This window comes from Cydia pomonella, chromosome 19 (genome assembly GCF_033807575.1).
Source record: "Cydia pomonella isolate Wapato2018A chromosome 19, ilCydPomo1, whole genome shotgun sequence".
Lineage (NCBI taxonomy): Eukaryota > Metazoa > Arthropoda > Insecta > Lepidoptera > Tortricidae > Cydia > Cydia pomonella.
This window is the reverse complement of record NC_084721.1, coordinates 3,641,454-3,664,359: the sequence shown is the minus strand read 5'-3', so window position 1 is coordinate 3,664,359 and position 22,906 is coordinate 3,641,454. Positions and strand designations below refer to the sequence as shown.

At 36.9% G+C, this 22,906-nt stretch overlaps 1 protein-coding gene across 1 annotated transcript in view; it reads left to right on the top strand.

Annotated features, from left to right (window-relative positions):
• The first annotated feature begins 1,543 nt into the window (after window positions 1–1,543).
• The window catches only part of LOC133528082 (protein pellino), an 89,842-nt gene continuing 68,479 nt past the window's right edge, over window positions 1,544–22,906 (top strand). The window contains exon 1 of the mRNA XM_061865295.1: window positions 1,544–2,016. Coding sequence (XP_061721279.1) covers window positions 2,003–2,016 — 14 coding nt within the window. The 5' untranslated portion in view covers window positions 1,544–2,002. The remainder of the gene's footprint in view (window positions 2,017–22,906) is intronic.

Here is a 22,906-nt window from a genome sequence, read left to right as displayed (position 1 = left end):
AACCGACTTGTCGGTACAAGAACGCTCCTACCATTGCACCCACTTGAGTCGATGTCAGACAGAAGCAAAACAGTCAGTATTTACCTTGCCAACTCGACTGAATAAACTGGTCAACAGTTTCGTTAAAAATATCTAGTCAATTTTAGTGATATTCTGTAAACAAAGAACAAAATAATATATTGATCATATTATATAAATAAAATTTAATAATATTGTGCTATGGGTTTTATGTGTAATGGACAAGCGCGACGAACAAAATTAACGGAAAATCAACTAATAATACTGAAGAAACTTTTGAAGAAATACGGAAAATATGCTTTTCGAACGTCACAGTTCAACGTTTCAATGAAATTGAACAGGTAAGTTTACTCAATAATATGTTTTAAGTTTTTGTTTACGTAGTAATGGCGGACACAACTGTTGTAACACTTGTAACTTTAATAAAAATTAATAGGTATTATCATTGAAATACTGGATCTAAATATCACATGACAAATAATGTACATAATTTTTTTAGATTTTCGTTTGTGTATTTACAGTAGGTACATATCAGTATTTTATTTATTCAGTACGTAAACATTTTCGAATTTTGATAATTGAATCTACACTATAATTAGGCATAACACAACAAGTCATTATTGTGTGAAAGACTAATAATATTTTAAATGGCAATTATTTGTTAAAATAGTATTTTAAGTTTTCCCGCCCTTTTCTTCCCTCCATTTGTTTGAAATGAATGTTGCCATGCTTTTACTAAACCCATCAAAGTGGGGTTTCATTAGTAACACTTAGAGAAAATGTTATCCTAGTTATATAATAACCAAGAACGAATGGCACAGTAATAATTGGGCAGTGATCGCATTTTTGTTCAACATAAATTTAGGTGCAAACAAAAATAAATAGAGTCAGATCAAGCTAACTCATCAGTGATTTTGACAGCATAGACTGTGCAAGTTTTATTTTAAATGTCAAAATTCTATGAAATTATAACGTTTAAATTAATACTTCCACAGTCTGTGCTGTCAAACTCGCTGCCAAGTAACTTGGTCTGACCCTATCTCCAAGTCCTCTTGTCTTGGTCTTGGTTGGTGTGTTGTTTGGTCGTTTTCCTCGCCCGAGCACGCCGCTTCGACCGAGGCACGTCTACACTGGCCGTTTTGTGCGCGAGGAAATTGCCTTGCGCATATACTTGCTCTCTGTGGACCCGCCTATTTGCCTTTAAACACAGGAACGTGGTAGCAGGAATTTCCATCTAAGAATAAATTGCTAATTAGAGCAAATGTTGTTTCAACGCATAGCAATACTACGTTCGAATACACGCATCACTTAAGGCATCAGAAATTTAGTTGACTAAACTGCTTTTAAATTACAAACATATTTATGAAAGTTTACGACATAATAGTCGACATAGTAGAATGTTGAATATGATATTGTATATTAACAAATTAGAATTTGAAAACTATATTAAATATACTAAGCTGTGGCCAAAATAGAGGAACTCAAGGCTCAAAATGAAAGTTGGCGTTGTTTGGTTGGCACGTAATCAATTTCACCAACATCACAACATGCAAGTAGTACAAACGTGAAGTTCGTGACGTTCGTTGGAGTTAAGAGAGAAGTTAGCCACGCTATACAAGTAACATTTTTTTTTAGTTTGTAGTAAGCGAGTTCACGACTGTGTTTAGATTTGTCGGGTCCTAAAACCTGTGGCATTCTTCTTGTTAAAAGGTGTCGTCACTGGATATTTGTTTAGCTATCGAAGTGATAAGTTAATTTAACGTCGCGGGTAATCGTAATATTTCATGTTCGGAAGTGAAGTGCAAATGTTCTAGGTTGGTGAAATAATGACGAGCAGTGCTTTTATCGCTTTGTAGCGATGTGTGGTTTTAATACATTAAGTTGATTGTGATTTCAAAATTCATGGTGTATCCAATAAAATTAGTGTCATTTATAGAGTATATTTCGAATCATAGGGACCATAAACGAGCAGACGGATTCTATCATGGTCGTAAAACGGTAAGTTATCATACAACGTGGTGTTTATATAAGATAAAATAAACTATTAATACCTATACCTAGTTCCTACATCTATTCCTAGCATTAACGGCTAGTGCTAGAACTATAATACCTACATTTTGTCTTCACGTACCGAGTACCAGTACTGTTGTTGGTGCATCGTCAAAGTTTGTACGTGACTTACATGTATACTAAAACTGTGTTGTTTACGTTGTTTATAGCTCAACGTACTCATATTTTTGGTATTTCCAACGTAATTTCCTAATGGTACAATATATTGAGGTAAAACATATCCCTTTGTTTACGAAAAATGTGTTGTTTTCGTTGTCGCCATTGTTATCGATCACTACGCATCGCGGATTGGCTGGCGTGTTTTGTTATTGTATTTTTTTTAAACCGCCTTTAGTAAAAAAAATCAATGCCACTAACTAATCTAAGTGCGCATATTATGCTTTTAATTAAATTCATCCGTGTCCTTATTAGCTCTTATGCATATGATTGGCCTACAAACTTGATTTCATGTTTCATAGATGTAACTGAGATAAGAATTTCTAAAAATTGTAAAAATTAACTAACTTCAACCTTGCACTTGGATTCCAATTTCGTTTATAAGCTGATTAGTAAAATAGGTTATTTAGAAAAAATAACTTTACTATGTATTAAAATTAAACAGTTTTTTTACATTTAACTGACTTAGTTTTCCTGAATACTTTTGGTACCAGGACCCACTAGGTCAGTTTATTATGTATCAGGGTGGATCAACTTTTAAGTGTCACTTGGTTACGGTTTTTTTGTCCTTTGGACAACCACTCTTGAGATACTGATTTTATGGTATTTTAATGTATCAAACATGCATTTTTATAGTAGTTTGAATACATATCTATATCAGGCCATCTATTGAGCATGTTAATAAATCATCACACAACATCTCTTTGAACAATCTGCCAATATTGTCCCTTGGACAACGGGACAGGATATAAACGCTAAATAAGTTGATTCACCCATCAAAATTAGGGAGCTTGGCTTAAAATTAAAAATGGTGGGCTGTTTAGTACTCTGGCTGCAATATTATACAGGTAGAAGTCATTAACATATTCAGTGCCAAGGACATGTACGTGTATTCATTCTGTACTGGGAATGGGGCGCCCAGAACCAAAAGTGTTAACCTTCTTAAAATTTTGAAGTCTGATTACGAACATATAATTTGTACTTGTAGCTGTTAATAACCCTCAATCTAAGGTGTTTCTTCTGGTTGATTTCTTAAATTTGCTGTCTGACGATATCAGAGCCATTAATAGTCTTTCCGAGTTCATTGTCATTAATCAGTGTCAACAATCTGTTGACGGACATACCGTCACACATAGGTATAGTACTCAATCCTAGTACTCAGTCCTATGAAGATGTAGCTCGTTTTTTTGCATTAAAAAAAGGTAAACAATCTTGACGTGTCTTTTTATTGAAAGTTATTAAAAATGCTTTTTAAGAATTTTTTATATTTTTTGAAAGCAAAAGAATGTAAATAATCGTATATCATTTATAATTGTTACATATTTGCTGAGACATATTTTTCAAAAAAATTAATGTTTAAGTATTTGTGATATTTTTGACAAGTGAATCTACTTGACCCTTAACTCCCACTAACTAGATATTGTCCACCCTAATATTTTATTTACATATTTTCTTACCTAAAGCTTGTCATATTACTTGTGAAACAATGGGACATTGTAAACCAATTAAAATTATTTTAATTAAGTAGCTATGTCATCTTGCCAAGCAGATAAGTTAATTAATGTAATAACACCATTTGGTCAAATGCATATTTATTTTTAGGTCATTTGATATCATTTATATTTCCGGATTAAATTACGAAAGACAATGAAACTTCTTAAAAACTATTAATCAGCTATATTTCCAGCAGGAAGCACATGTGTACATGGAGTCCATCCGGTGTTCAGTTGTAATGTATGGAATTACATGAGAGATGGCACATAAATTGCATGTAGTCTGGTTCAATCAGTCTTTAGTTTAAGTTGATATTTTCAATCAATACTCTTTTTCATTAAAAATGGAAGACTATTTTGTTAAATTGGCAACTCAGTGAAATGAGTAAAAGCCTGTAAAAAATACATAACTAACATTGAGATAGAGAATTAAATAACCCAAAATAGTCCATAAAGGGTCTGCCTAAAGCCGGGTTCAGACAGGTGTAAGGTGTTAAGTAATCCATTGTATAATGTAACAGGAATTCTGCGTGTGGACGGCACTAGGAGCATTACATGTAACGCTCGTGCCTGATTCATCTGCTGTCGGTTTTGGCAAAGGCCCTCACAGTGCCATCTACACGTTGACGCTATATTACACGTAATGTTACATTACACGTTACACCAGCCTGGATCCGGCTCAAGATAACTTTGTACCAACTTGTATACAACAAAGTGATGGCAGAGTCAGCTTGGTCCCACTCTAACAATTTCTACTAATGCCTAATAAAATAAGCTTAGGGATTACTGCTGTTCATTTAAAACGTGTAAGCCACCCAGTCCAGTTCTGCATAATTGGACAATAAACTTTTACCCATTCGGGTACTTTTAGAAGCGCTACCTGAGTACGGTCACGTCTGAAAATATAGACGCGAACTATTAAGTGCCAAAAATATGTATACACCTTAATATATGGGTAATGAGGTCGTGTATACATATTTTTGGGAGTTCGTTCGTATCGATATTCTAGACGTGACTGTACCTGACTAAGTGTAAGTGCACGACCATTTCAGAACAGCCCACAACACAGCGTAGGTGTTTCAAGATTGCCGAGCGATTGAGGGCCCACCGCGAACTTTGAAAATTTCATTATCTCCCTCTTTATCGCTCTTGCATATGCTCAAGCGATAAAGAGGCAAATAGGCAAAAGAAGTAGTTCGCGATTATATTCATTGGCCTATCTAAAATATCCAAAAATTAAGACAATCATAATATAAAATTTAGGGCTCATGCTAGACAACGTCCATAATGTTTATTTAGGGTCGCCGTTATCGAAAACGATGAGGACTATATATACTCAATAAACAATAACTTAATACTATCTTAGGTATTTTGTGTTAGTAGGTCATTGGAGTGCAAGCATTGACATATTATATCTAAGGACGGGCCTTACGGGCAATAAGAATAGGGCCAGTCCAGCGGTGTCACGCACACGAATTCGAGCCAATCGTACAGTCTAACGCCACAACGCGATTAGTTGATGAGTTCGCATAACGCGCGGGATTGGTCGCAAATATTTGCGTTAAACTGCACGGTTGGCTCGAATTTGAGATTAAAACAAAACATATTACTTTGCTAATCCGCGAAAAGACGATTGGCTCGAATTTGTGAGTGACACCACTGAACTAGCACCATTCTTAGTGCCCGTAAGACCCGTCTTTAGATATATATCAATGAGTGCAAGTGAACGCGAGGTTGGGCTTGAGCCGCCCCTTTTGGCCCTAGGGCTTAGCTAGGGTAAATACGCCATCTGGCCCAAAAAAACCGTTTGTGCAATGTGGTCATTTAGGTACCTACCCTTTTGTGGATAGGATACCTTTAAACCGGCCGTGGTATGTACCCATAAACCTACCTACTTATTAAGTACCTACGCGGTCATTAGTCGTGGTAGTTTCAATTTTTATCTAGTAGGCCCATTAGAAACTGTTTTTATCTGTTTTACCCCTTAACGGTACCGTTTCTCTATTTGCTTCTTATTGTCCACTTATCACTAGTTCCCAGAATTTAACTGAGAAAAATTTCATGAATCTACAAAAATTGAGGAAGATCGGTGCCGCTTATCTGTGTTGACTTGAGCCAAATCTTGGCAAATTTTATAGGTACTTTTTCGGTTTTACGATTATGACCAATAAAATTCCTCAATAATTCCTTTGAAGTATGTATGACAGTAGGTAGTTTACGGAAGTAATTTAACTTCTCTCACTAAGTGGCCTTAAAGGCCTGTGCACACTGACGTGCACGTGCGCGTAGTAATTTACAGATTCTTATGACAGGCGGCACACCGCATGCGTGACTTGTGCGTGCACGGCTCCAACTAGCAGACGACGAAGGTTAAAGATGACGTTCGGTTGTCAACTGCAGCTGTATTACTGTTGCGACATTGCTGCGGCAGCCGGCTGCGTTTATAACGAGGAAGTCATTTATTCGATTTTCTGAAGTTTATCTTAAAAATATTACAGCCTAAAAACATAGTTCTATAATACAAAATATGATTATCTTCACCTTCACTTATTTCGCTCTTAGGCAGAGTCGTATGTGGACACGTTACTCGTCATCAGACCCCATACTGCCCTGCCCTGCATACTTCCCTCACTACTTTCCATACCACTCATCGACTGTGTGGCCGCGCAGTTACCATAATCGACTGAGTGCATGGATGTATAGGTACTATTACTATGATGACGCAGTAAAAATGGATTTTCCAGTACACATTATTAATGCTTTATTATTCTGATGCCTATACCTATGAAATATAAAGCTCCCACCTTACTCCGGAAATTTGGGACTCCGTAACAAATTTGATACATAGGCATATATTTTACGCCAAACTAATGTTTCATATCGTCCCTCAGCCCTCTACTTTAGTGTGTTAATATAATTATACGGATGGCCACTCCATTTAGTGAATGGGCATTTCTCGCAAGCCAAGGGGCACGGACCCTTGCCGAAGCCTCCGGCGTCAGCAGGTAAGTAATGGACTTTATGGTTTATGTTATTTGTGATGAACGAAAACGGACAATTGCTACATTCTGAATCTTCTTGCTTAGTTAATTAAGTCGACGTTTAAATAGATAGAATTGTAGCTGTATAATCAAATTTTGCTCTTCACAAAGTGAGCGGCTCCTGGAGGTCCGTTAGGGTTTTTATGGTTTTGGCCAAAATAAGCTTAACGCCTATAACTAGCCTGCTTTTTAATAGAGCAATATGTTCAGCATTCTTAAAATATACTGTCTAATGTTTGTTGTTCTGTCATATACCTAGATTTTTAATATTCGACTCCCCGACAAGATTACATCTAAATTAAAATTTAAACCCATCGTTCTTGTATCACAAATCCTTTCCAAATAAATCCGAATCCGTTTTGGAAATAATTGAAAATATTCGTCAGCGTCAACATGCAAAAACACGAACCGGAGTTTTACCGTAACCGAAAGTTCGGTTTTGCTCTAGTATTTTATGCCGAAACCTACCGAAACCGAAACTTCGGCCGGACACTACCGAAAATACAGTTTCGGTGCGGCCGAAAGATTCGGCAGTTTTTTAACCTAAACCGGGTTTTCGGCTAAATATGACTATGCCAAAACCTGCCGAAAACGAAACCGACACTTCGGCCGGATACTGTTAACACACAAACACGCAAAACTAATCAGACTTTCACCCTAAACGCATATATTTACCATCCGTTCCGTCCAGGTAAAAAAGCCCGACGCCAAAAGTTTCAGAATCGCTGTACGACATTAGCCGGTATCTCTACCTATTCTTAGAAACAGAGTGCAGTGATCTTCACGAATTCCATGTCATCCATCATTTCATCGGTAATGCTCGGAAGCACTCGCTTGAGTGATGGCCTCTTTGGTACCAAATCAAAACATATTGAGTTTCGTTTCGTGTTACGAATAAAAGCTTGTAAAGTCCCCGAATCAGAAAAAAATTGGCCTTCTAAGAACGTTGGGGCCGTATTTTTGAATGAAAAAGTTACTGAAAAAAAATGTTGTAGGTAACATTTCATGTTCTTTCAATTCATCTCAAGTTCGTTAGTGGTTTATTATTGATAAGTATTCTGAGTATTGCAAAATGTATTTGTGAATGAAGCGTCCCAATCGGTTTTCATCTTGAGATAATCGTAATGATACAGTCGAATTCAAATATATGAGTCCGTTCAACTTTCCCATAAATTTAAACTGACGATCGACGACCTTAATGCTATAATAACTTTGTTTTTCTTGCATATATTTGTGATGACGAGTACTGTTATACGCTGAGGCCCAATTTAACTCAAGAAAGTGGCATGTGACGTTTATACTGTATAGCCACTTTTGGAATAGGTGTCTGTCAAAATTTGCATTGTTGTTTTCAATTACCTCCTATCACACAAGTTACAATTTGATAGCAACGCTAAGTTAAGACAGATACCATATTTTCATATAAATTTGTAATCAATGATGACATTGCCACACTTTGTCATTGAAATTGCCATGCAGAGTAAGCTTGGTCCGAGTCTACATTCTATCACTTCGTAAAGTCAAACGACGCCCCTGAACTTAGACATTTATGACGTTTTACAGGTAAATAGCACCCCCTTTTAAAGTCAATTGTATTACCAACGTTACCAACACACGGCTCACAGCTCAGGTATTTTTTAACCCCCCCATCGACAACGAAAGGTCAAAAGGAAGCCAGTCTGTCGGTTTGAAGCTTGAGGCCCGCGTCCATTAAACTTTAATAAGAGGGTTAAAAGAGGGCTTCACATACGCAGATCACAGACTAACTAGATAGAGCATATATTGCTGTCCCGACGGCGGGGAAACTAGTAACAGTTACACTGCTCCGCACTTCGGAGCGGCGTCCGGTGCTGCGCTGCGGTTTTTAAGTTTCTCGCTCATAAGTGTAGGGCGCTGCTTGCCTGAGTTGCAATGCACACAAGTGTACAACCAGTATGTTTTAAATTAAATCTTATTTTATTTACCTAATTAATGATGAGCTAGCAGCTTTCTCGAACAACATATGAGGAAATGCCGCCAGCGTCCTTGGTACAATGACTCAAGGGCCTATTTTAGATTTAAGCTAGTTATAGTAATACCATTTTATATATCCATTATGTATACTGTTATTGTAAATAAAATTGTCCACACATTTAAAAAGAAGATTGTTCCATAGATTGTTGCGATTTATAATTTGTGACAATGTCTATCTTCGTATATTGTCCTCTTAAGTCCGAAAATTCTCAACTCCATTTAAATGAGTGATGCGACTTAAACCGATAATACCTTGAGTTGCAAACCTTTTAACTAACAAAAAAAGGTACTCAACTGTCCGGTTCCGATTTGATTTATATTTATATATGTTATAGAGTACTTTAAAATAACGGAAACGTATTGATAGAAATTGTCCTCCAAAGTATTAAAAAAATACTTAATTTTCTAACTCCTATAGAATGTGATGCTCAAACAACTTGCTAGTTAATGGCTGGTTTGAGTATATATTTAAGAGTAGGAAAAAATAATGAACACGTGTTTTCTAATATCTGCTTAAACTCAAGTTTTCCTAAACAACACCCGTCTTTATGTGTACCTTTAGCGATAAAATATTATAAAACTTCGAATCTCGATTATTTTTGGAAATATACTCAAACCGGCCATTAACTAGCAAGTTGCTTGAGCATCACTTTTTCTATAGGAGTTAGAAGATTTAGTATTTTTTTAGTACTTTGGAGGACAATTTCTCCCAATAGGTTGAGTTTGGGCAGCTAAAAAAAAATACGTGTCTGTTATTTTAGAGTACTCTATAACACATATAAATATCAATCAAATCGGAACCGGACAGTTGGGTACCTTTCCTTGTCAGTTGAAAGGAGATAAGACTTGTGCGGCTTTAGCCGACGATATCCATCAGAATCTATGAGGCGGAGAGAATGCGCCATCTATGAGGTGCAATCTTCAACTTCAGATAAACGTCCCTGCACTGTACAATAAAGGTTACGTTAAAAATAAAACCCAAGTGCTCTAAATACGGAGTGATTTGAAAGGCGAGGCAATGAAAAGTATTTGGCACCCTTTCTTGTTACTAAAATGTACGTAGGTGGCAATGTAGGTGTGAACCAACAGAAATATAACTACAATAATGGGACATGCATTTATAAAGCTAGTGGGTTTTGTTTATTTAGTAGATTTTTCAAATAGGAATTTAAAGAAGCTTGTACATACCTACAGAAGATTTTTAGGCAGTAGTGCTTGTATACATGAGTCAATTGTGTCAGCTGTCTCTATTACGTATATTTGACGTTTCGAACGCATTTTAATTTAAAAAGCACTGCAATTTTACTTGCCACATTTTCAAACCGTTGAGGTCAAAAGTAAAAACCAAGCCATTCTTCAGACCTGGCCGCATTCAATTATACCCAATTAAAACCAATAAATCTGTGTAAATTTTCATGGTTATTTAGATATATATTGCTTTAGGTAGTATTAGTCTTACTAAAATATAAATTAGCACGTAAGGTTGAACTGTAAGTGTTAATTGTATGCTACAAATAAATAAAATAAAATATTATACTTAAAAAAAATGAAAACCATGGAGTTACGTATTTATTTTCTGTATGTACTATTTTTGCCCAAGTTTGTATATGTCCCTTTAAAATTGCTGTGTATACTGTAGTGCAGTGTGTGCAGTCGCTATCATCGGAGAGGCCAAGGCGCTCAAAAATATCTGAACACCCACTTGACAATAGGGACGTGTTCAGATATTTGTGAGCAACTTACGAGTATAGCTCGGCAGCTCCAATGTATCTAGTCGTCATCAGATACGTAACGTCTGAAGTATATAATACCTAATTTGGTATCTGCACTCGATCAAGTGGGTTCCCGGAGGTGTGAGGGCCTTTGTTTGGATTGGACCAATTAGGGAGGAGTGCCAAGGACCTCTTAGCCGTCCGTCATTGGTGTGGTTTCGAACGCGAGGCGAATCGAAAATCAACCAATCTAACGTGTCCTAAGATTCCTGAAATTGGTATGCCATTGACCCTGTACTTAAGCATATTGGGTTATTTTTTCTCACTTTTGACCACTAGTTACCACCAAAGAAATTGTTGGTAACTATTGAGAAATATTTTTCACAGTGATTTTGTTACCGCTGAGCTGGGGACATGTGAGAAAAAAATATCTGTAGTCAATACCACTGCCAGCATATTCTATAGACATGTGGCTATCTACCCGTAGTAGGCGCTACTTATCTCTAGCATTAGACGGAGCTTAAGGCCTCAAAAGTTCTTTCGTCTCTTCAAGAATTAGTGGCTGCTAATGTGTTTCAGATGCCGCAATGCAACTGACAGACTTTTTTGTACTGTCATTTTGAAAACTGCGATGAGAGGCTGTACTTGTGTGTCACTCTGTCACTGCTTAAATGATACTTAAGGTTTAAAACTACATACATTATTACTGTCAAAACTGCGCTTCTCATTGTTTATACGGGCCATATGTACCATGCATACTTTAAGATGTAGGTACTGTTGGTTTTCTTTAAGTTTCTGTAAGATGACTACCTATTAAAACAGATTTGTTGTCTAACTGCAGCATTCTAATAAGAAATCACAATACATTTTGTTCTCTACTGCATCTTCAGCAAGTTTTGAGTCGTATTTTTTAAAACTTAATCTAGCTATTGTAAGAATCAGCTGCTCAATTTGCACAAAAATGTGTACCATTGTCGATTATATCATCGCAAAAGGCAGTAAATTCCAAACTAATCAATTACTCGGTTGCCGCTCTCGCAACGATATGGCTTCCACCTGCCAGCACACCTGCATGACAGATGTTTTCGAACCCCCACAGAAATGGTTCCAACCGGCTGCAACCTATCGTCCTCATAACTTTAGTTAAACCTTATTGCTACGATATAAGACCCATTGTTGGTCAAATACCAAGCGTCGTTCGTATCGCTCGCCTGTGTTCCGAGTCGTGCTTCAAAAGAACCAATATTCCCATTCAACTTAGTTGTTACGTATCTGCCTCTAATGCCCGACACTGGTGCCTAACAAATCGTCTTGCCAGCGTCTTTCGAAACGGAATACACAACCAGTTCCTCCCACCAGTCCCATCTCTCTCCATCCTTGTCTGAGCTCACAAATCTGAAAGTAACAAGCTCATACGTAGGCCTAATTTTCGTTCGGTTTTGAACTCGTGCCTGGCCAACAGATGTGCGAGATAAAAAATCTGTAATTACCTACGCAGCCGCAGGGATTTTAAAAGGTTCCTTGGGTTCTTTTACCTGATGTCTTTCATGCCTCGTGTTCCCGTTAATTTTAAGCTCCAAGAATAAGATAAATTTTTGACAATACGGTCTGGGTGGTTTTAATTTTAATTATAAGTACTATTAAAAGTATATTTTAATTATAAATTGAAACGTTTTAGATGAAATTCCATGGCTCTTAAATTATATGTTATGTATTGTACCACGGTCTCAGTTGTGTTCGGTGTGTGGGACGAATACCTTGGCACGAAGCTATTAATGAACTGATTCGACGCGCCTTGGTCTCGGCAAACATACCCTGTATTTTGGAACCCCCTGGTTTAAGCCGTATAGATGGCAAGAGGCCGGACGGTCTAACACTGGTCCCGTGGGCAAAAGGCCGGAGCCTGCTGCGGGATGCCACATGTGTGTGTACTTTTGCTTCTCACGCCAACCTTGGACCATTGTATAACTTTATTCCGGTCGCTGTCGAAACGGCTGGGCCATGGTGCGCCGAGGCCAAGAAGCTGGTTAGAGAGATTGGACGCCGGTTGAGGGACAGAGGCTGCGACCCCCGGGCTGGATCTTATCTGGTCCAACAAATATCCTTAGCCATTCAGCGTGGCAACGCAGCCGGCATATTTGGAACGTTTGGGCCAGGTAGGGAACAGTTCGGGGCTTAAAAGTTAATTTTTGACGGGGCTAATAGTTTGTGGGGTATTTTTATTTTATTTCTGTATTCATTTATAATAATCTAATATTAACATTTTTGTTTTTAGTCAGCTTTATTTTGATTTACTGTTTCTGTACAATATTATGTTGTAAATAATTATCAAGAATAAAGTAAATAATTGTGTATGTATAGTTCGAAACTTCGAATTAAAGATGTCTGAATATTAAAATCTCTGCCTACGGTTCCGATATCTTATAATGCGAATTAATCTTATTATAGTTAATATTTCTTTTATTTTTATCAGGTTAAACTGACAGACCTGTGTCCCAAGTTGCAACCTATGTGTTTTTATAATAAAAAAAAGTACAGTAATGCGTGGGCCCGCCCATTTGAAACAATTCTTGGTACCTAATAGTTTCCAGAAGTAGGTATAGGCATATTAATTATGGGAAGTCCATTGGATTTTACGCCTCCCAGTAACCGATAAAAATAAAATAACAATAGGTATGTTATGATATATATAACGTTACAGTGTTATATATTACATTAGTATTGACCAAATATCGTGAGCGTCAGGATGACGGGTATTGGGCATTGGAGATTCCACCCAAAAGTGTACACTTTCTGGTATGTTGTATTTTTTGAAGAACAGTAGTTAGCTTTTAAAGAGAAACAGGCCAATTAGAACCTACACTGATATCAGAATGACGCTCGTATTTGTCCGTACATGTATTGGCGCGAGCAAAAGCACTATAGACAACTTACATCATTCAGATTTCATATCATTCTGTGTCAGTGTACCTACGTTCGAATTGGCGTGAAAGTTTAATTTCGGAATGTTTTCAATATATACGTATAGTTGAAAGCATATAATTTGTAGCGATTAAACATGTAATTTAATGGACTTACATATGAGTAAGTGTGTCTATTATGTAACTATGTTGTATGTTGTTCTTGAAGCCCTGTTTGACCGTAGCTAAGTTCATGATCTATTTATTTAATCTATTTATTTTAGATACAATGAATAGAATCAGGCGTTACTTTGCTGAAGTCCATTCTAATTTAAACCAAAAATATTACTTTGCTAATCCGCGCAAAACCCTCATAAAACTCTTTTTCGCGGATTAGCAAAGTAATATTCTTGTTTTAATTATTTTAGTTATTTTTGAATTCTCTCACAGAGTCGCTATTTACCTCTATTGTATAAATCGATGGGTAAATAAACGCAATAGCATTAAATAAAACGCATTAACTGTGTCTGTAACGATTGCATTACTTTTGGGCACGCGCCGACCACAACCCCACCCAATTCAGAAGTCTATAACCCCATACATCATCTGCTTCGGTTGGGCCTCCTTAATTTGGTGGGGTATTTGAAGAGCACAGATCACATGCTTACTAGATGGAGCCAGGACTTGGAAACCGTTTTCTTTCATTAACCCGGGAACGAGAAGGATTTGTTTCCGTTTGCGATTATCGGTTAAAGTACTGTTTTATTGAGATACCATTTCATGACAAATCCGTTCGTTCTTGCGTTTTTCTGGAACGACATTAGCCGGTTAAATTGAAAATATCAAGGCATGATTGAACGAAGCTAGAGGCTAGTTTTTATATGAAATTATGAACATCATCACACAGGCCGCGGGCGCGGGTCGGGCGCGGGACCGCCGGCGCCGGTCGTCCGCGGGCGTGCGCGTACGCGCGCGTGCGGGCGGTAGTTTTCTTGTGTAATACGTAGGTTTGTCTACCAGCACACACAGCGACCGACCGGTAGTAATTATATTAGCCCAGCGCACCACTCTGCCACAGAGCTACCAATTTTTTTGTTTGCAGCGAATCGTAAATGCTCCATAATCCGGAGTCTACAGGGGTTAGTCTTTCGGAAGGTCACCCCACGCGCGGGCGCATACGAGTGCGAACATGTTGCACTGTTTCGGGTTCAGTGACCCATGCTGCTATTTTCATAGCTTATCGAGCATTACTCAAAAACCAGTTTAAACTTGAACTCTGGGTCTGTAGGAACTATGCGTAATACGAGATCATTAATATGTAATTGTATACTGATTGATTTGCACGACTTCACTGTGTAACATTGATTAATACGGCCTCGTCTGTCGCTGCGCATTGCCAAAAGCCTATCACTCAATACTCGTCAATCTGGTTCAAAGAAAAGAGATATCTAAGTAGGTATTGTACAGTTCACATCTATTCGCATTCAATTTCGTTTGTCTCTTAGTAAGGTGAGGTGCGACTCTGTCTGTGATCTTAATTATAGTTAATCATTAATATTGTATGGATGAAAATCTGTGGGATGACAGGTGCCGTCTTGAGCGCCATATTTCAGAGGACCTACCACAAAACATTTTGTTCATTCATTCGTCTATTTGCTTTTTTCTTTCGCTCGAATATCCAAAAGTGATAACGTATTTAATGACGGAATTTCGATTGCCTATTTCGCTCGTAGGCTCTCATTTCAGTTCGATTGTCGAATGTCGTTATATTCGAATTTTGAATGTCAGAAACATGGACAAGCCGCATAAAGACAGCCGCAGGAAACTCACTGTGCAATAAATTGTTCCTTCAACTTACCGGCGACAATTTAGGATTTTTTTACGACGGAAGAAACAATTGGACACAACGTGCTCTGCATTGTAATGTAAACATACTGCGCCATTGGATTTTGGTGTTAAGTATTCGTTTAGATTACTCAATCTATCGTTATGCGTGTTGTTTGGTTCACACGTACTTGGAACTTAAAGTGGGACTGCTTCACTAAATATAAACATTGCTGTTGAACTTTATTGACTAGCATTGAGTAGTATGCATCTTTATGGAAAAAGTAACCCATTCACCAAATCAACTTGAACCTTAATAAATACTTGGTGCGCCCGATAATCCCTACTGTTATTCCATAGATCCCCATGCATTAAGCCCCTACTTCGTCTATTAATTTATCGTTAACGCTGACAGTTACGCGCATATGCATATCATCAGAATAGTATTTCAGCATTTTCAATAATAAATCTTTATCGGTTAGGCTTACACAGACACAACGCTGACGATACAATTCCTTGTTGTTGAGCGAAATACATATATGTATTAAATTGATCAACATTCGATAAAAAAACTCACGAATGACCCGTTCAATACATTTTATGACTCTTGTCTTAAGACTGTCAATATTCATAGTTACTGTACTGGTCTTTTTAATAGGTATTTTAAAGGAAAAATATGACATTAATTAATGTAAAACTGCCGCATAGTAATTGTGAAGGTATTCGGAAATTCTTTAACACCGCCACAAGCAATCGACTTCACCGCAGGCGTATTCATTAATTACACAGCTCAACAAAAAACAACTAGTCAGCTCCTGTGATAGTTATAGTACTATATTATATGTGATCTACATATGAAAATACTAAGCTTAGAGTGGGTGGCCTCTTATATGGACCAGAATAAGCCAAGTCATGTGAAAAAGTTCTTACTCGTCTTAATAAGTCTATTACTATTTTAAGATTATTTTGCATGGCATTACTATTAGTTAATATTACGTTACGACAACATCACAGATATTCTTTAATATATATAAAAACCGACTTCACAAAACAGTTTGAAATTCCTTTTACATTATTTACCATTGTGCATCTCATAACAATTACAATTACCTTGCCCTAAGACGAAACATAGTTATCATGGAGGGATTCCATTCTGGTCTTCATAAGCAGTTCTATTTCACCAAATAGCACTGTTTAAATGCAAATGCTTGGTTTTCGATAAAAATAAGAAATCACTATGAGTATGCTTGTAACTATAAAACAATCACTATATCAATACTTATAACCGAATTAAGCACCTCCTTTTTTTAATTTTGTTGGTTAAAAAGAGGAAAGGCGATAACAAACATTTAAATCCCCCAAGCTTAAGAAAAGCTATCGTTCTAAGAAGCACTAAAATCATTGAACTCTACCCGGATCAAGTCGATTCAAAGTCGATTTCCGCGTCGGCTCGGTAAAAAATAAATGACCGTTGGACCATCAAGCGGGCTATCAACTCGTGTCTAGTGAACCGTGGCATGCAATTAGATGCTCTCTGTTTTCCATTACACCAAAATCAGGTGCTAAGGAAGATACTTGAACTTCTTTTTTTTATTGGATAAAGGAAAGCTTTAGAAGTAAAGTTTAATAGACGAGTTTTATCCGGAGTATGAAACCCTAATAATGCATGTCTAATACTCGAAAGAGACCTTAAGTTCGATTTCAGAGTCAAAGCTTATGTTATGCTCTAAAACTCTAAAATAACACACAAGAATGTTGCCAGGGTGTTCTCTTATTTTGTAAATATTTACTCGAAACTGCATGGAATAAGAGGGGTGTTCATTCGGCACGCCTAATATGCCTAATGCTTGGAAGAGATCGTAAGTTCGATTTCAGAGTCCACGGCTTATGTTAAGCATCATTATTAACGTTATGCTCTAAAACTAATAACACACAAGAATATTACCAGGGTGCTCTTTTATTTTGTAAATATTGACTCAAAACTGGAATAAGAGAGGTGTTCATTCGGCACGGTTTAGATTTTCATCTGTTTGTCTCACAAAGCGTTTATTGCTCGCTTCTAGATTCCGGCAACTCGAAATACTCGAATATTCATTTCTTCCATTTCGTTCCATTAGCGTCCGTGTTCGTTTGACTGTGTTAATTTAATTTTAACGATTCTCTTTTGTCTTCATCTTTTTCGTCGCACGTTTAACGAAAATTGACCGTCGTTGTTCTAATTTCAAGTTGTGCGGTTGTTTTTGTAATTTCGGCGGTTTAGGTAATAACCGGGTTTGAATGCAAGGCTGACTAAAATGTATTACGACCGTTAATGACTCATTTAACGTACAGTTCCTAAACGTTTCGAAGAATAAGTATAAAAGAGATACTTGTCCTCCATTTGATCTTATTATAGCTGAGTATGAAATTGAAAGATTCAGTGAAGCGTAATATCAGGAAAGATTATCATAATATGGAGCATCAGCGGAATGCGTTTTCTTTATCTTGATAATCCCGTAGAAAGATTGTTTTTGACGAATTGTTATGATTGTTTGTTGGCAGCTTGCTATCGGTTACGCATTTTAAGCACTTAACAATGGACATTGCACTATTTTATTCTTTTTATAAAAGTTCAAGCATTTGGTATCTGCCATAGTCCCAAAGAAAAACAAAAATAATAGGTGATCTATCTCGAAAAGTTTACTTTGAACATTTTTTGAGATTTTAGGTTGGTATTTTATTGAGGCTGCTTTGTGCTCTACGAAAAACCTCGTCCATAAATCCTGACGTAGACTAAATTATTTCAAAATTCGAAATCCCAATATAACGGCTACCAACCCATCAGCCCGAAGTCTTTCATGTCACCGAGGCTAGCAAAGGTAGAAAGTGCCCGGACTCCAGCCGAGATCGTGACCGTGCGAACGGTGAAAGTAAGAACAAGGGACTGTATATTGTATAACTGGTGTACTTGAAGCCATTGTATGTGGTCCGAATTATCAACATTACAACATCGTTTTCATAATCTAATAATCATAATTCTGACGTTCTCACTAAAACCACATTGTTCGGTTATCATTATCATACAACGCGCCTTACATTCGGCCGTCAAGAAACGCACATATCATTCAATTTCGTTAGACATTGTCTTTATGAAATTGAACGAAATTTGTGACATCGAGTAATCGGCATAACGAAGCAAAATATATGACACGCTTTTTATGTCTGCAAATTGGATTGTGTCAGATATTTTCCTGTTTTTTTTTTATTGCATTCCAACTAGACTAGAGCAATTTGCCGAAAGAGGTCACTTTTTTTTAAATTGTGGTGGTTAAAAGATTTTTTCAATTTAAACAGTATTACGAAATAACCCCTGTATGAGTATGTGTACCACAAGTATGGCTACAGCTATACTATACTACCGCGACATATAAGAATCGCGAGCGCTCTATGAATGAAAAATGTATGATAACTTTTAACCTTAATACAATGAGATAGAGTCTATTAAAAAGATAAGTACATTTTCGTTTGATGCTAAGCGAAACGTCATAAATTCTCATAGTAACGATGTAAGAAAAAATAGATAACTACTTCTTGATGCGTTCTTTTATCTTGGCGCCTTGCCGCCCTAATTTCTTCATGTTGGGCAAGCAAATGCAACTCTTGTGTTATCTTTAGTCTCTTTGAATTAATTATATAAATAAATCATTACATCGCACGTAGATTAGATTAGTTAAGCTTTGTTTTTGTTAATGATACCAATTCATCATGTAAAAAAAATAGTTATTTACGATACAAGTGCAGCAAATAGGAAATTTTAATCGACACGAGTTGCGAATTACTTATTCGCACATGTTTCGTACAACGTTTTACAGTACATATGGCCCTTAAAATTTTCGACATAGTTACGTAATGTGTTAATTATCGCACTAGTGCGGTAAAGTGGCACCATATGTACTGAACATTTGATTTTGAAACAGTGGACAACTTTTCGCATTAAAATCCGAATTGTACGGACCTCATCACAACTGCGGAATTCACGTCGTGTAGGCGATTCTTCGAACACTTCCGTCCTTCCCACCTTTATACCGGATGCCGCTAGAGCCTTTATTTCCCCACGTGTGTCGTTTGACTAATAGTGATCAAATTATTATGAACATTCGGTTAAAAAGCTCCAAGTTTTTTTTATCTTAGACTGATTTAGGTTGTCTAAATCCATAACATCCAGTTTTAAAAAAATTGGCGTCTCCGTACTTTATTAAATATAAATAGAGGCAGTTCTTTCAATCTTTCACGTGCTGGAATTGCAACGATTATTAGTTAATACAATGCATATCCATGCCTATTTCCACTAGGTACATATTAAAATACACATACTCGTACATACATCATTACAGGGATCGGAAACCGGTATTTTTTGTATGGGAACGAAAACGGTATTTTTTCGTTCTTTGTTAATTATTTCATTTCTAATTGGGCAATCTCATAATACGAAGTCGTTATCTAAAAACACAACCGAGTCCTATATTTGGAGTATAAAATAAGCCAAAATATATGTTTATTTCAAAGTTTTTCCAAAAAACCGGTTCCGATCCCTGCATCATTATACCTATTCGAAAACATGTCTTTCCCTGTTTGTTAGCTGGGTAAAAAACGAAAACCCACAATTCTTATCATTTACCTACTATTGGATATATGTATTTACTCTGTAATTTCAGTAGGGAAGTTTCGTCACCCGGGGAAATATCGACATGACCCCTTCCCCACAGTTCTAACCTTCTAACCCCTCAATGACTCCGCAATGATTCACACGTAGTATCGCGTAGTAATCATTCTTGGAACGCAATCGTCACGCGGTTTCCGCCGATACTAAAATAAAAACCGAAACGAGACGACGACGAGACAGGAAGGTGCAGTGTATCTTTGCATGCCAGGTGAAAGTCAACCTTGTGAGAATGAAATAAGGGCATGTAAGAAAATTTATTACGTATTTTGTAGACAGAAGAGGAAATGTCGAGACATGCAAATAATAAACTAATCTTACTTTTTATTATGAAAACGCTTCCGCTTAATTTATGAGCCATTATTTGCTGTTGAAAGTTAGAGGAATAATAATGTGTACTTTACGGACTTTAATTGTTGAGCCATTTTGTGTCTACTTTACATTGGGCATTTCATACCTTTAGTATTAACAACCAAGTTAGCTTGCACCCAAAACTGTGTAAAACTTGTATATAAACGTGCAAGTAAATTTATTAATTTGCATTTAGATGGCTTTTTAACTTTCGCATATACTTATAGACTTGGTTATAATATAATTTGTTCCGTTGTTGGTTTTGTTCCTTATAATCCAAATTTTATTATTTCTTATTCATCCTAATCCCAACTAAAGCGGATTGTAAAGGAATTACTAAGGGGACGGTCTTCATATGATGCTAGATTAGGGGCAAATATATACGAATACGTTTTTAATTTAGATTTAGATTTCTTTATTTCACGATGAAAATTACACTATAAATCTGCTACATTCCTAATATTTTTGGATATTATGAATTTTCAAACAAACAATTATTATTTTACAAACCGGTGTGGTTTGATTTCATTTTAAAAACATTCGTTCTGAAAAAGTTAGATTTCATTTACACAGAAACCAAATAAATTATAGCCCAGCATCCAGCATTCATGATCGGGTTTAGTGAAAAGAAAGTAAAACAGTGGAAGTGGGCCGGGCATCTATGATTACGGCCGGGGTCAAAGCCCTCGGCCCTGCAGGGACCGCAAGCTATTATTTATTAAGGAGACATTGTGGGCACGGTCCGTACTAATGATGTTTGATCCTATTTTTGGATTTTGTAACTAACAAACCAATGGTAGTTCTATTTAACCTTTGATTATCGTTTGTCCCTCTTTTTGACATTTTTGTTTGGTAGAAAAAAATACAATTTAACAAATATTTGTAAGAGGTTGCAAAGTTTATGAATAGGGGTGTTAATGTTTTTTTGGCGACAACTCAATCTTACAGTTATAGTACACAGTATCCCTTAAATTTTTTACTAAACCTGTTTACCTTTTAGCTATTTTTCAAGGCTCGCAGAACGGTTTATGAAACACTTTGAGAATAGTGGCTCCACCTAACTGATAGAGCAATGAAAAAGAATACATTTGTTTACCTATATTTGTTGTTTTTTACAAACTGCACCCAATTTTATTCTCAATAAAGTGAGTATACAGTACATAGGTATGTATTACTGAAATAAAAGCAAGAGTACTCTGCAGGTTGGTTAATAGGCCGGTAATGACACAGTAGTTCGCAATGCAACAAGTCTTTTTTTTTATGTCAAAGAGGTCCTATTTACTGTCCGTTACTTTTTGTTTACCTTTGTCTGTGAGAAGCACTGCAGCAAACATGTGTGCCCTCTAAATGTATGTGACCTTTAGAGGCATCCCTATTGTAGACAAAAAAATACCTGTTGAAAATATCACAGGTATTTTTTTGTCTGTCACCAGTTATCAGGGCAGGGAAAACTGCACCTTCCATGCACTTGACCGATTTTGTAACAATCGTGCTCCCAACACAAAGCAAGTAGGCGTCGTAGCTAGTTACAGATAGAGTGGCCCATTTCTCTCCAACAGAGCATAGGACCGATAGCTTATCGACGATCGATAAAAGCTCTATATTATCATTGCTCAGCGAGTCGAAGGCTTGAGTGGACCGTTCTAAAATTTACCTGATAGATCCATAACAGATACAAGAGCCCTCTTACGCTAGTTTGTGGAGCAATCAACTCTGGAAGCATACGGATGATCATTTGAGCACTCAAACCGCCAGAGCGCAAGAACTGACAACCGCCAAAGATTCGCCCATAGCATAATGTTTACCCAACCCACTTCCACTCTTCAAACGCTTTTAACGCGTGGTGTAATAACTGAGGGCTAGATATAATTTAGATGTGGCCGTATTCCAGGCTTTAGGATTTTTAGTCTAATCTGTGTTCGTATTTGTGTGATAAGCAATTGTCCCCAGAATACAACGCCTTAAACGCTTTTACGAAGCTGACAGCCGGTGTTTTGATGGTGTAATAACTGAACTTATATTAGAACATAACTTAGTTATTGGGTCCTTTTATTAGCTATATTTCGTTTATGAGTTGCGAAACGCATCGGTCCCGACCGGTTCTGTCTATTCACAAATCATTTACGTGTCTAAAAACTTCTAGTATAGCTTGATCCCGTGATTGTTAAAGGTTGTGCATAGAGGAAGTTGGAGTTACATTGGCCAGTGGCTGAGTTGATAAGCTTTGTAAATGACTGGCTAGTATACTTCGTAATCTTGACCCACAGCTGTCTCCGGCCGATATCATTACAATCGTGAGTGAGTCAATTGCTTCAGCGAACCACTATAATACTGCATTTCGGTTACGCCCTACCTTAGAATCTTGAAGTTTGAGTTTGTAGTATCTTAAGATGAAAATGAAAGAGTTCTTTAACTTATATCTTTAAAAATTCAAGTTCTTGAGGAGACTCAAATTATTTGCAATTTTTCCGACGACGTTGACGCTGACCTGACGGCGTTGTCTTTACATTAAAAAAATCATGGTCCACCTTTTTTTAAATTAGGTAATTCTTATTAAGGGACTCTTATTTAGAATTTACATTCCTTGAATAACTCAACTCGCACAATTTTTTTGTAGTAGTAAACTAAG